Consider the following 15,627-nt stretch of genomic DNA (forward strand, 5'->3'; position numbering starts at 1 on the left):
GACATTCCCAGAAAGCAATTACATTTTTCAACAGGACGATGCACCTTATCATGGGTCCAGAAAAACTCAACAATATCTTCAGGACAATATGGCTAATTTCTGGCCCAAACACTTTTGGCCACCATCCAGCCCTGACCTGAATCCCCTTGACTATAGTGTGTGTGGAGCGTAATTGAGAGTAAGGGTTGCAAAAAGGCCCACTCCAGCATCAATTCACTGAAGTCATCAATTACCTGTGCTTGGAACTCAATGCCAAGGGACTATATAATAAGCACCTGCCAGTCCTTCCGTCCTAGGCTTGAGGCATTGATCAAAAGAAAAGGAGACTTAATTGAATGTTAAGGTGGGAAAAGTATTTATCTTCAGCTTTTATTCTATTAATATTCCACGAATATAATTTTTTAGTGCTTTAAAAATTCATTTTGAAAAATGTTCTAAAAAGTTCACAAGTTGCTGTTGCACCCTGTATGATTAAAAAATGAAGCAATCTGTTAGCCTTTGTGCACTCATTGAAAGTTTTCTTTTTCATCAATTGCAATATTATGATAAAGTTGACTTTGGTTTATATTGGTTTGATGTCCTTGCAGTATTTTAAAAGGCTAACTTTTTTTTCTAACCTTTTGGTAAAACTGTAATTGCATCAATAAAACAATTTGTTCATTAAACTAAAAATATTTATCAAAAAAGATTGCATAACTAGCAACCATCACCTCAAATAATCTATCTTAAATTAAAAGAAAAAATATTCTATAAGTTCAATATGATTGCATGATTCAGAAATTCTTCAAACTGCTCTTTGAGATTCACAAATCACCAATATTACTGTTGCTAGTGGTTGCTGATGGTAGCCAGTATTGCTACTCCTGCTATTGAAGAGTTTTCAAACACAAAAAAAAAAATCCTTTGTCCCAAGACTAGTCCCAGTACTTAATGTGACAGTGGAATTTTGGTTATGCTTCATGAAAAGTCCATAATGATAGTACCTTAAATTACTTCTAAAAGTTTGGTTTTTGCTGACACCTCTGTTCTTCTTATAATGAGAAACAGTTTTCTTTTAGCCATTTTTGTAGAATTTCAAACTAATATTTGATAAATAGCTTCCTCTAAATCCAAAGAGGTGGATCAGAAATATCATTTTCTTTTCTTTTTTTTTTTTTTTTTTGATGGTTGCTAATTTATTTATATCTTGATACAATCATATCTAAAAAATCAAAATTAAATATGATATACAGTGCTTGTAGAGAATTATTTGTCATGAAAAAAAAAAGTAGGTTTTATTAAATAGGCTTACTTTTTATGATGTTTTAAAAAAAAGAATTTGCTAATAATCTTAATGCTTCCATTTTTTTTTTTTTTTTTTTTTTGGAAATGTCTGAATATTTTATAATCATATATTAAGATATAATATTTTATATAAAAATGTGTGTAATGTTGTTTCTGATTTATTTAGATTGTTGAAATTGCAAAAACTGTTTTAAGTATCTCAGAAGATCCAGACAAAAATATCACTAGTGGTTTCTTTTATGGGATATCTGACTCTCTTGATAAGTTGCTTCAAGAGGTTTGTTTTTTAGCATTTAACATTTTATATATATGTATGTATATATACATATATATGGTTTGACAATAAAGGCTTAGTTGAATATTTAAATATGTTATATCAAATATTTAACATTTAAATATTTAAAAATATTTGTTAGAGTAGTAGTGATGTCATAATAGTGTGCTTGTGTAAATACTTGTTTGGAAACAGTATCTTTAAATTTTATTTGGAATATTTAAGTACGCATTCAACAACTACTACTTGTAAAAAAAAAAAGTGCAATGGTTCTCTATTAAAGATTTATTGTTATAATTTCAAGAAAATTATACTCTCTTTGTAATTTTGAAATGTAATTATGATATTATTTTCTGTTTTGTTAATGGCTTTGATTTCCCCTTAAAACTTATAATGAGCTTTTTTTATTTCATTTATTTTACCATTTTTGTTTGAAAAGTTAGAAACCTCTGTAAATTTTACAACTAAAATTTTTTAACTTTTATATACATAGATTCTTATGTTTTTGTTGACCTTTTCATCCTTTTATAACTTGTTTCAGGTTCGATATAAAACAAATAGTCCAGATATTGATCATGTCAACAAAATGGTTCCCAATCTTTTAATGATTCTTTCACGGCCTGCACGGCTATTAGAGTGTTTAGAGTTTGATCCAAGTAGTTTTTACACACAACTTGAAGTAGAACAAGTAGCAATTGCAGAGCAACATGTGGATATGGCTCAATACATACGAAACAAACTTGGAATTGTTGAGGCAAAAGCTGAAGAAACTGTTGAGCCGAATGTTGTTCGTAAGGTTAGCTTTTTTGGTTTCTTTGTTAAATTTCTTCTCATGCATGAATCATTCTTGAAGCTTTAATATCTTTTTTAGCAATCTATAATTGCTGAGCCAAAAGAAGAAGATTTTACTCTAATTAAAGTAATTAGCAATGGTGCATATGGGTAAGCATTCTTTAAAAATTAAATTTATTCTATTTACAGATAAGCAGTTCATTTCAGTATTAGACCTCTAATTATCTTAATAAATTAATCTATTGAGCTTTTGATTTGTTTCCACCTCTGTGGAAACAAATCAAAAGATGGTTTCAAATTAATTAGTTAGTAATTAAAAAGATGGTTTCAAATTAATTAGTAATTAAAAAGATGGTTTCAAATTAATTAGTTAGTAATTAAAAAGATGGTTTCAAATTAAAAGATGGTAACAAATTCAAAAAAATGGTTTTGTCAGGTAAACAAAAATAAAAAAAAAGCTGACTTTTTGCTTATCTTTTTTTTTTTTTATATTTTTTTTTATCAATAGTAAACATTTCAACTATGAGAAATCCAAAAATTTCAAGTCTCCAGCATGTGTAATTTTCAAGATATTAGATGTCAAAGTTGAAAAATGGACAAAAAAGTTGCATTTTTTGCTGCCAAAACACATTTCAACCTCACATCATTTTTTAAGCAATATTATCAAAATAACTGTTTGATTTTAATGTATCCTAAGACAGGTAATGCAACAAGTTTTCAGAAGAATGATTTTGAAAAACATGGTTTTGTGATTTACTCACAAAAAAAATTGTGAAACAGGAATAAATCAAAAAATGATAGAATTCTTTGTTAATCAGCAACTTTTTTTTCCCCCTATTTTCTCAAGTTTAGGTTGTTTTTTTTATAACAACAAATTCCAAAGAGAAATCCAACACCAATATGCACCATTTGGAAATAAAGCTATAATCTCTGAATATTGAATTATATTGCTAATATAATTATATTAGTTATAATAATGTTATATCATACAAGTATTTTCATACAGAAAAACGTTAAAAAGTTACGGCATACGGCAAAAAGTTATAAAAATGTTTTTGTTCAGCTATTTGTATGAAACTAAACTGAAATGAAACTAACTGCCCTGGATTTCCAAAGTACTTTTTTGGAGTATTGCATCAAGTTAGTGAAGCTGAGCCTCAAAATGCATTTCCAAGATTTATTTGCTAACTTAATTTTCTTTAAATAATTTTTTCATGACAAAATTTGCTGTTTATCATTTTAATCTATCCTTTGATGACTTTATCTTAATGTGGTAGGAAACCATCAGGATATAAATTTAGATTTCAAAAGAGAAAAAGAGCCAGTAAATCTTTTTTTTTCTTCTTATGGGATTAGACTGACTTATCAGTTACATTATGGATTCTTGTAAAATTTGAAATTCAAAAGTATTCAGATCTCCTTTGGTTTTTTCAAATTTTTTAATATGAAGTAAAATTTTTGTACATTATGCACATGATATTCTTCAGGATCATAGTTCTTATTAGAAAAATTTCCTAAATCTTGAAATAATTATCTTGCTTTGCTGAAAACATACTATAACCTTTTGAAACAGATCTCACAATCATTTCCATGACTTTTTTATAGAAGCTTATTGGGGATTAAAAGTTAGCAGTTCTAAGTTAAAAATACTTGTTTGTGGAAAAAAAATTTTTTTTAGCAATTTATTGTAATTTCTGAATATTTAATAATCTTGAGTTTAAGCTGAGTGATAAATTTTGAAAATTTAAATCTTTGAAATTTAACCGATTTTTCAGATGAAATGTTTCTTTATAATTAAATTTCACTTTGATCTTGCATTTTTCTGGAATCTATTTAAATTACAATTCCATTTTTTGTTCTTTCAAATTCCAGGTCTGTTCATTTGGTTCGGCATAAAGCAACCAATCAGCGTTTTGCAATGAAAAAAATGAGCAAACACCATCTCATGCACAAAAACCAAGTGAGTTTCCCTGTTGTTTTTTTTGTTTGTGGTGTTTTTAATTCTAAAAGAATAGTAAGAAAGTTTATTTTTCTAATTAGAAAAAATATTTTTGGTACCAAACATAGTGTTCCAATTGTATTAGGTTAGAGTATATTTATAAAGGGAAAGAGACTAGGAAACACACAAATAAATATTTAGAATTTTTTTTTTTTTTTTGTAGATTTTCTACAACCTTTTTAATTAGACTAATTTTACAATTTTTGTAAAAAAAAAAAAAAAACATAATTAAATTTAAAAAAATGTGTTTTCTTACAACCATCTGTGACAAATCAGTTTTTAAAAAGATTTATGTCTAGATCATAAAAGTAAGGTTTGAAGGGTCATTTCTTGAAAGAGTCATTTCTTTGTTTTCTAGAGAAATAGAACTTGAAAATAATTTTGATTATCAAACCCTTTTATGTAAAATTTTGTTTTCATTCTTTGAAGATTTATTCATTATTCAAAGAATTTTTTTTAAAAGGTGGCCATGAGATGTTGGTGGTTTAGTTTTTCCTTTTGAAATAGTTGTTACCATATTTAGTGGGCTGCAGGATTAGTAAGAAAAAGAGAGTAGAAGTTTTGATTTTTCAAGAGGCAATTATAATTAATTCTATTTTTAGTGTTAAATAAACAGGAAAAATAACAAAGTGTTGTCAAAAAGTTATTTTTTAGTTAAAAAGTTTTAACTAAATAATAATTTTTTTAAATTTTACTTTAAACTTGATTGCATTTTAAATAATTCTACATAGGTTCAACAAATCTTCAATGAAAGAGACATTATGACATTTGCACAAAATCCATTTGTGGTTACTTTGGTGTGTACATTTGAAACCAAGGTAAGACTTTGTGATTGTAAACTGAGGAAATCTTAACAGTTAGTTATAAACTGGGTGAATTCTAGAAGTGTGAACCAAGTTACTCTCTCCTTACACCATCTTTAACTTAGTATTCAGGTTTTCTTAAAATCTTTTAAAAATCCTTTACTAAACTAGCAATTTCATGCAATCTATTAAACTTTTGAAAATCTTTTGTACCTACTTTGTTTGGAAGCACTATGCAGTTGCATAAGTTGACCCTGACAAATATTTGTTTTTATAGAAAAGTTTGTGCATGGTCATGGAATATGTTGAAGGAGGTGATTGTGCATCGCTTTTAAAAAATATTGGAGCAATGACTCTTGACCTTGCAAAACAATATTTTGCAGAGACAGTATTGGCAGTAGAGTACATCCATGAGTATGGAATTATACACAGAGATTTGAAGCCGGATAAGTAAGATTATTTGAGTTATTTATGTTACATTCCATTTGAGAAGATGTGCAAAATTTTAAAGTTTTTGCCTAAAAACTCATTTTCTTTTTAGCTTACTTATCACAGCTTTGGGACATATAAAACTTACGGATTTTGGTCTTTCTAAAATTGGCCTTATGAATGGTAAGTTAAAAGATTTGATGGCTTAGGGTAAAAATATTGTCTGATACAAACAGTTAAGCATTGTAAAATGGGAAATGTAAAAGAGAGGTTCAGAAGTAACAGGTGTAGATGAGAAAAACTCCTATATATAGGAGTTCGATGAAGTAGATGAGATTATGAAGTAGGAATGTAAAATATTGTTACCTTGTTTTTACTCAAAATAATTTTTGCTTGCATTATTTTCTTATCTCTCCTACTAGTCACAACAAACATTTATGAACAGACAGCACATCAGTTCAATGACCTTACTGTGTTTGGTACACCAGATTATATTGCTCCTGAGGTTATATTGAGAAAAGGATATGGTAGGTTTTTTTGTTGCTGGATCTCATCTATTTTTAAATAATTGTAATAGAATTTGTATTGCTAATTTAGATTGTAATAATAACAGATGCATGTTTTTGTATCATCTTATTTGATTAAAAAACATACACCAATAAGATATATATTACCATTAACAAACTTACTTAGTTAAAATTGATTAGCCCTGCTATTTAAAACCCAGTTTCTGAGAAAATTTTTTGAACTTTATTGTATCTTAGAAGTTTTGGAAGTAGTTATCATGATGCTTGTTTATCTCTATTTCTTAACCAATAAAATATCAAAATTAAATAGTTAAGATAAGTCCTATTTTTGTCATAGAGAGAAAGCAGAATATTCTTAAAGTGTAAATTTATCTTATTTTGTTCATAAGTTTTTAAATAAGTTTTAGCAAATTTGCACATTATACAACAAAAGACTTCTGAAATCAATTTTGTTAAGTAAAAGTTTCACCTGAAGCAGTGAATGTTGAGAAAAAAAACGTAGAAAGAAGTTAACTAGTGAATTAAAGAAGTGAACTAAAGAAGTAAACAAAAGAAGTGAACTAGTGAACTAAAAAAGTGAACTAGTGAACTAAAGAAGTGAACTAAAAAAGTGAACTAAAAAAGTGAACTAAAGAAATGAACTAGTGAGCTAAAGAAGTGAACCAGTGAATAAAAAAGTATGTAGTGGGCGACCAAAATCAGCCACTAGGGTTGAGGATTATTTGGTTGTTGCAACTAACATGTATAAATGATAACATGTATAAATGATAGCTTTCAGCACCAGAATACACTGCGAGTGATTGAAGCATGGGAGAATAAATGCCAGTCAAAACCTGTTTACTATCTGTAGGACTAAGAGGTTTATTTGCATCAAGAGAAGGCTGAGAGAAATCCTTCACTTAACCAACCCATAAAAACTCTCATAGCATACCCAAAGTAATTTGCATATTAAACCCATAAAAATTTTCATTGCATAAACCCAAAGTAATCCATAAATGATTTGCATGGACACAATAAAAAAAGTTAGTGAATTATACATATTGCCTAACTGTGACACCTGGAGCATAAAGTTTGATATTTTGCTGGAGAAACATTTGGTGACAAATTGATGGAAATGTGGTAGAATATTTAAAATAACTCTAAGAAAATGCAGCATATCTGGATTAAGAATTTTCAGTCAGAACTTTATTTTTCAGCAAGATAGCAGCCTTAAACATTATTGTTTGTTGCTTAGGGTCATTATCTATCTAGATTTATTCCTTTAGTATTACTATATGTGGGATATATGTAAGAAGGATCCTGTGCATTTTTTCAAAAAACTTGTTTTTATTGACTCTGTTTATATGGGTATAAAGAATTAGAATTTCAGTTAATTATTATTAAGTGTGTAGCTGCAATATTGATTCTGTCAAGTTTCTATTTTTAAGTGTAATTTTTAAGTTGTGCTTATCTTCTTTTTATTTTATATACTTTTTGTTATAATTTCTTAAAGAATTTTTATTAATTTTATGACTAACCATTTTTAATATATGCAAAAACTCATTCATTTTAAGGTTGATTATAATAAAATAACTATTCTTTTTGTATATATCAATGATAATTGAAAGTGTCTTTCTAGGTAAGCCAGTTGACTACTGGTCTTTAGGCATCATCCTATATGAGTTTTTGGTTGGCATCACCCCATTTTACGGAGAAACAGTAGATGATGTGTTTGACTCAATACTAGTTGGTATGCTTAGTTTAAATTTTTTGATAAACAGTAATTGAAATTAGCACTATAGATTTCAATAAGTTATCTTGAAAATAGGTGAAATTGAGTGGCCAGAAGGAGATGAAGCTTTACCAGCTGAACCTGTTGATTTGATAAAAGCGCTTCTAGTGAATGAGCCATTGGATAGACTTGGGACAGGAGGAGCATTTGAAGTAAAAGAGCATAAATTTTTTGCCAATATGAACTGGAATTATTTGCTACGTGAAAAAGCTGAGTTTGTGCCTGTGTTAGGAGATGAAGAAGACACAAGTTATTTTGATAGTAATTTCAGCTTTTAGAAATTTTTCAATATATTCTTAGTTTTATTCTTAGTTTCATCATTTTAAAAATAATTTTTGATTTTTCTAAAAAGAATATATTTAGAGAATTTGTAAATTTTTTATAGCACGTGAAGACCGGTATAATCATTACATAAGTGATGAAGATGAAAATGATGAAGGTGATATAGAGCTTGGGAACTTCTCCTCTTGTTCACCTCGTTTTTCAAGAATACTTAGCTCTGTGGAAAATGACTTATCTAAGGAACTGAGAGAATCACAACTAACTCCAAAAGAAGGTAATGCATCTGCAATAAAAGTTTTACTATTTCTGCAATTTTTTATTTATTTTTTTTTCACATATATGATCTGTTTTATGCATGTATGATCTATTTAATGCTTAATTTAGCAAACAGTATTGAAGAGCACTTTGATGAAGTTTCAGAGGAAAGCGACCAAAAATCTGTTCATGTAAATTCAGTAGATGATTCTAAAAAGCCATGCATAGTAAATGATCAAGCAGATGGTGATGATCAAAAAAATAGTAATAAATTTTCAGAATTTCAAAGAAGTGCGTCTCCAATTAACAGAGAAAAAATATTTAGTGAAACAGATAGTGGTGCAATGACAAGTAGTTCTCTGGATAGTTCTAGTAGTGGTGGTTGTTTTATGCGGCAAATATCACTTGACATCAAAAAGAGGCTAGATGATTCTGACAGAGAAACAGAGTAAGAGGTTTTATATGTGCAGTTTTCTATTCCTTGTTTTTTATTTGAATTGTTTATTAACCAAATCAGGTGTTTTTTGTTTTGCAGTTTTACTTTTTTATGTAAACCTTTAGCTTTTTTTTTAGTGGGAGTAACAGTAGTTGTGACCTTTCACCACGACGCTTTCTTTCAACTGCATCTTTTACTATGCAACGTGTTCCAAGCCCTAAGCAACCGTCACCTTTAGTCATTGATACCTCTCGTGAGGATGATTTGACGTTGCAAGATTCATGCTCAGTCTTATCTGAGCCAAATACTCCTCTAGCTAAAACATCAAGATTAGTTTGCCATAATAAAATTCAACGCACAAAATCAACACCACCAATGCTTGATTTCAGTCGTGCTGTTCCTGAATTAGAATTAGCATGTGAGAAATATTTTTCATTGTAAAATGGTTTAAGTCTAAAATTTTACATCACCGACATTTATATTAAGAAGCTATTTTGCAATTATTCTTTTTTTTTTTCTCTTTATAGAGTTGTTACAGTATTTTTGTTAAATTGAATACTAGGTAGATAAGGTTTTTTTCTTCTTTATTCTATCAGCAAATGAAGTATCCAAAAAAAAAACGCGTCGAAGAAATACTCGTGGTAGCTTCCATAAACATCGAAATGAAGCTAATTCACCTCCACCCGAAAGCCCCACAGAAGCACTTCGCATTGCAAGTCCTACCTCTTCTCGGCCAACCATTGTAATTGAGCGAGGGAATCTCGCTCTTGGTTTTTCGCTTAAAGCCATACGAGTTTACATCGGCAATACGTCTAACTATACAATGCATCATTTAATAGAGGTATGATAGTCTTTTTTAAAAACTTTCTTGTCTCAATTTTATCATCTTTTACAGAATTCTTTTTTCTTAAATTCTGCAGAGTGTTGAGGAAGGCAGTCCTGCATTTGACGCCGGCTTAAGAGTTAATGATCTAGTAACACATATTAACAATGAATCCATTCAAGGCTTACAACATGTTGAAGTTGTAAGATTGATTCTCCAGGGTGGTGAAACCATTAAGTTAACAGTTACTGAACTCGACAAGACATCAATTCGTACAGGAAGAAAACGTAAATCTATTGGAAATCGAGTATTGACGCGGTCCAGATCGCAATCAAGAAATCGCATAAATCTCAATGATGATTCTAATCGCTCAACGTCCAGCAAAAAATCTGCTTTATTCAGACGACTTCGGCCAAAAGCTTCTTCTCTTCGTAGAAATTCTTCTGTAAAACGAGCAAATAAAAAAGCAGCATTGAGAATGAATTCCCAAAATTGTGAAAATGATTCAGTCCCGAGTTCAACCCCTACGAGTATTTCTCCTAACTCAATAATAACTTCCAGACCAGGTATATTTTAATTTCATTGATAATTTCCAGACTAGGTACATATTAAATTCAACAATAATTTCCAGAACAGATATTAAATTCAAGGATAACTTCCAGACCAGATACAAAATTTTGACCAAGTTTCCTTTATAAAATTATTTATTCCTGTAACTATGGTTATAAAGTATATTGTTCACTAAAGTTTAAACCAGCAATTAGGTATTACAACTTTGATTAATAAGAAGATCATTTAAAATAATAAAAATAATTTTAAAAACCTTAAAGACAATTTTACACGCTTTACTCCTTTAATCTAAAGTGTTACCCTTTTAAAAGCCGAGCAACTAGCTCTAGCATTTGAAAAATAGCAACTTAGAATCCAAAATTTTTCTACTGAAGTAGTTCTAGCAGTTCTTCATCTTATTTTTTAATTGAAAAAATGTACTAAATTCCTTTTGTTTTTTTTTCCTCTTATGTCAAGGATTAAATTTCGTAAAAATAGGAATACTTATACCGTGGCGTGATCTAACAAAGTCCTATGCTTATAATAGTTCTAATTTAAGAAATAACAAATTTCATATATATAAAATAAACATTTGGGGAAAATAACTTAGTTATCTTCACTAGATATCTAGTTTATATTAAATTACATATATATATATATATATATATATATATATATATATATATATATATATATATATATATATATATATATATATATATATATATATATATATATATATATATATATGTATATGTATATGTATATATATGTATATATGTATATATACATACAAAATTTGTCATATCTTAAATTACGACTCTCTTAAAGCATAGGACTTTGTTAGGTCACGCTACGGTATTTTTCTTATAGACTTTCAAAAATACAAGGTCAGTTAATTTTTCTTTTGACAGCTATAAGTAGTCAAATAATCAATTAACTTTTTAATGATATATAACACTTATCGGTCCTATTTATCCTTTCTGACTAATTTAATGGTAAGTTAAAGCAACCCTATTAATTACTTATTTAAAAATATGTCAAAATTGTAAGGTCAATAAATTTAAACTTAAGAACTCTTAAATTAATTATACGAGAATTCTGAAAATTTGTATTCGGTTTGACTAATATAAATTACAAATAAATTCGAGAAAAAAAAAATTAATTTCTAACCAGAATTTCAAGAGATATTCAATTGGTAAATTCTTGACACACCAGAAGCAGAAAATTAGGCAGAAAAAAATGGTCGGTCTATTTAAAGATAACACAAAAAGTCAACGAGAAATAGCAAGATTATGTGGTGTTTCACTATACTGTGTCAAAACAACGCTGAAAAACTACAAACTTTCAAATGACGTAAAAGATTTACCAAGAGTTGGCAGGCCGTCAAAACTTAATTCTAAGGATTAAAGATTATTGTATCGAAGGATAAGGGAAGATCCTAATTATAGCTACCAAGAACTGTCAGCTGAGTTTAGTAATAAGGCCGTTTACGTTAGTGTCAGTTATAGCACAGTTAGAAGGTGTCTTAAAAAAAGGTATTGATTCTTATGCTGATGCAAGAAAACCGCTTTTAAAGGTGACAGAATTTAAAGCTATAAGTGGTGTAAGGAAAGATTTCACTGGTCAGTAGAAGATTGGTCTAAGGTCATTTTTAGTGATGAATCAAATTTTGAGGTGGTTAATCATAAATCAAGATTTGTTATAAGATTAGCTTTAGAGAAATTTAAGGAAAGATTTTGTGCACCAAGAGTACAAGGCGGTGGCGGCTCGATAGGTGGTATGTATAAAAGTTCATTTACATACAGGTATGTATGGAGATACATTTCTCATAAGGAGATAGGATTTCAAAATATTTGTACAGGAAGAATTAATCAGTATAATTATAATGAGCCCTTGGAAAATAAACTTTTACCAGCTGCTTGATGATGTTTTAGAAGGTGTAAAGTTTGGATTTTCCAATAGAACGAAACGGCACATACTGCCAACTCGGTGAAAGAGTGGTTTCAAACGCAACATATTACTCATCTACCCTGGCTAGCACGATTATCAGACCTGAACCCCATCTAAAATATTTGGTCATGGATGGACAAGAAATTATCAAGAGAGTGTATAAAGTGTAGCTTTTTAAAAAAATTAATAAATTGAAATTTGCACTGGAAAAAATCTGGAACGAAGTTCCGAAGGAATTATGTATACATCTGGCTGAATCTATGCCAAAACGCAATCGAACCTGCGTAAAAGCACGTGGTGGTCATGCAAAATACTGAATTAAAGCATGACCTTATATTTTTTTTACTATAGTTTTTTGACTTAATTCTCTTTTTTGATTAATTTTGATACCAAAATGATATTTTGTTTAACTTTTTTTTTTTGTTAGCTTTCTTACATAGTGTTTTTCCTAAACTTGCTCGGTCTGTAATGCACTCTTCTCGTCGCCGTTCGGTATCAAGTATACCTGTCTCACCGCTCGCTCGTGCACCTCAGTCTTCAGGTCGTAGCCCATCTCCTCTGACGACCATGTCGTGCAATGCTCTTACTTCCCCAACAAACTCTTTCTCTAAATCCAATAAAATCACGCTTCAGTTAAGTTCGCCTATGTTGCGTCGAACACTATCCCCTGACTCTCTTGCCCCGACTAAACTTGAAGATATTTTAAATCAAGCTTACTTAAATGCGGAGGGTGATGATCGTCGTGTTACTCGAAGCCAGTCGATGAAAGAATCGAAAACCAGAAAATGTTATTTAAACAAAGACGGTTAACAAAACTTGCGATTTAAAGAAGTTTGTGAGTTGATGTTTGTTACCAAAAATTTAGTCCAAAGGAGGCTAAATTATTTTATAAGAAATGATTGCTTGAAAAAAAAGAAATATTTGCTGCATTATACAAAAAAAAAAATCTCAACTGTAATAATTATTGACTTGTATTTATATTTAACTCATGTAAATAAACAGAATATTTTTTTGTGAATAAATTTGGTTTTCAAATTTTATTTTTAAATTTTATCTTTTTGGATTGCGTTTGTATTCATCTTGTTAGCTTTTAAGTTTTTTGTAAACTTTGTAAGTTTGCAGTATAGGTTAGGTAGATCTTTCAGTTACAGTATAGGTCAGGTAGATCTTCGATTGATGCTTAAAAGAAGAATTTAAATCTAAACGTCGGCGTTTGATTTTTCGGTTTTTTAACGAATATTAACAAATAAAGAATCTATATTATTTTTTTAGACAAATTGAGTGTGAAATAATGTTGTTTTGTTTCAACTGTTTAAGACGTTGCGCAGAATTGCTATTTCGATTAAATTTCTTTTCATAACAAATTTACGCAAATCAAACAAAAAAAAAATTTGCTTTAAATGCTCAAAGAGTTCTATTTAAATAAGCTTCAGATTGTTCGATTTTTCTCAAACGACACTAGATGTAAAATAGTGGTTTGGGATAGAGAAACGAAGGACCTTATGGATCCAAACTCCTATTTACAAAAAATATAGGGGTTGATATAAATTAAGGTTGTAGCAGGGTTGACAGATACAGAGACCTAGGCATAGTTGAGATATTGACTGGGCACTTGCTGATTGAGTATTCAGACACCGATACATACAGGAGCATCTGCTGAATGCGCATTCACAGACGCTTGCGCAGCGGAGCTCTTAATGGATGCGAAGTTTAAAGTCTAAATTTGTGCGTAGCCTCAACAATAAGCAGATTTCTGACAAAATAGACTTCAGAGGCAATAAGGGCCAAAGTGGTTGCACAATAGCCCTCTCTTCACACTATAACACTGGCCGTGGAACTTGAGGTGTATTTACTTCCATCATCAGCAATTCTTAAATATTTGTTTCAACATGGCGAACTCGAAGGCAGACGTCATCGTGCAACCGACCCTGCATTGTCGCTGGATCTATACAATTAAGCCGGCCAGCTTTGTACTAATTAACTGATAGACCACCATGCGGATTTGTCTTCGAAGAGCTGATAGTTGCTCTACCTTACACTGAATCACCACCAGATCAGATTTTCTTCTAGAAACACTTCTAAAGCGGCAGTCTGTTCGCACTCTCGCACAAACAACGTTTCGTGTGCTTTTAGATAATGATCATAGGCTCTAGTTGTGATGCAATTATCTAAGACTTCACTGGAGTACATCTTCGGTCACAAACCAACAAACTTGACAATAAATCGACCTTTACATTCATCTTTGAGCTTACGAATAACTTAATTGCTTTCTGTACTGTGGTATGTATTGCTAGCCGGGTACTCATTGAAATCATAATCTTACGAGTGTGCCTGCATGTTTTTGCAAACATCATCAGCCTCAATCGGAACAGTTCGATTGATTATATATACATACATAGATGCATACATTATATATATATTTACGGCGGCGCCGTATAAATATCGTTAAAAAAGAATAAATATATATATATATATATATATATATATATATATATATATATATATATATATATATATATATATATATATATATATATATATATATATATATATATACAGTTGAATCCCGTTTACTCGGACCCTGGATAAGTCGGACTTTTATTAAGTCGGACGGAATTTCAATTCCCCTTGCACATTCTCTGTCAACTTACTGTAAAATCATCCGCTCAAGTCGTACCCTGGTTAAGTCGGACCATTCGCTAACTCGTACTGTTTTTTGGGGTCCCTTCGGCAAAAAACTTCGCTTAACTAGGATGTTTATTTTGAATATGCATATACAACAATTTGCATATAAGTGCGTATAATAACAAAACTTCCAATACTTCAACAAAAATTCCAAACTCTAAACACTCGAAAATAAAATACTTTTGCATCAAATGTAATTAAACATAGTTAACCATTTTCACGGAGAGCTTTCGATTTAGTTAAGCTTCGATTAAATTCTATTTGTTAATAACTATTGCATTAAAAATTTAAAAATATCGATTAAAATTCAAAACTTAGAACGTTCGAAAATTAATTACTTTTGCTTCGTTTCAAATAGCTTTGAATGCTTCAAAGCTGTTTGAAGAAGAATTGTGCGAGTCACTGAAACGAACATCAATTTTGGGCTTTTTTCGTTTATAGTAGATATTATATATATATAAATATATATTTCAGATAAGATTATATTGTTCAATATATATGCACATAATATTTATATATCGAGGAATATTCGATAAGTCTCGAAATCTCAATAAGTCGGACATTTTCAAAAAGTCCGACTTAACGAGAGCTTTGCTTAAATCGGACATTCGCTAAGTCGGACAAAAAAAATGCTGTATACACAAAGAAACAAAATTAACAATGCATATATATATATATATATATATATATATATATATATATATATATATATATATATATATATATATATATATATATATATATATATATGCATTGTTAATTTTG

General features: G+C 29.7%; 1 protein-coding gene across 14 annotated transcripts in view; it reads left to right on the forward strand.

Annotated features, from left to right (window-relative positions):
• The window catches only part of LOC145192584 (microtubule-associated serine/threonine-protein kinase 2-like), a 32,483-nt gene extending 19,266 nt beyond the window's left edge, over window positions 1–13,217 (forward strand). For all 14 annotated transcript variants that reach the window (XM_090072476.1, XM_090072484.1, XM_090072489.1 and 11 more), the window contains 16 exons: window positions 1,451–1,561; window positions 2,100–2,354; window positions 2,430–2,500; window positions 4,223–4,310; window positions 5,081–5,167; window positions 5,430–5,602; window positions 5,694–5,764; window positions 6,004–6,108; window positions 7,727–7,837; window positions 7,916–8,140; window positions 8,265–8,435; window positions 8,546–8,864; window positions 8,990–9,270; window positions 9,449–9,693; window positions 9,773–10,241; window positions 12,605–13,217. In XM_090072476.1, the coding sequence (XP_089928602.1) occupies window positions 1,451–1,561; window positions 2,100–2,354; window positions 2,430–2,500; window positions 4,223–4,310; window positions 5,081–5,167; window positions 5,430–5,602; window positions 5,694–5,764; window positions 6,004–6,108; window positions 7,727–7,837; window positions 7,916–8,140; window positions 8,265–8,435; window positions 8,546–8,864; window positions 8,990–9,270; window positions 9,449–9,693; window positions 9,773–10,241; window positions 12,605–12,987 (3,165 nt within the window). In that variant the 3' untranslated portion in view covers window positions 12,988–13,217. The remainder of the gene's footprint in view (window positions 1–1,450; window positions 1,562–2,099; window positions 2,355–2,429; window positions 2,501–4,222; window positions 4,311–5,080; window positions 5,168–5,429; window positions 5,603–5,693; window positions 5,765–6,003; window positions 6,109–7,726; window positions 7,838–7,915; window positions 8,141–8,264; window positions 8,436–8,545; window positions 8,865–8,989; window positions 9,271–9,448; window positions 9,694–9,772; window positions 10,242–12,604) is intronic.
• The last annotated feature ends 2,410 nt before the right edge of the window (window positions 13,218–15,627 follow it).

Source organism: Hydra viridissima, unplaced genomic scaffold, assembly GCF_058129835.1.
Source record: "Hydra viridissima isolate aposymbiotic clone 2 unplaced genomic scaffold, HvirCarnegie_v1 scaffold_1, whole genome shotgun sequence".
In the NCBI taxonomy this organism is placed as follows: domain Eukaryota; kingdom Metazoa; phylum Cnidaria; class Hydrozoa; order Anthoathecata; family Hydridae; genus Hydra; species Hydra viridissima.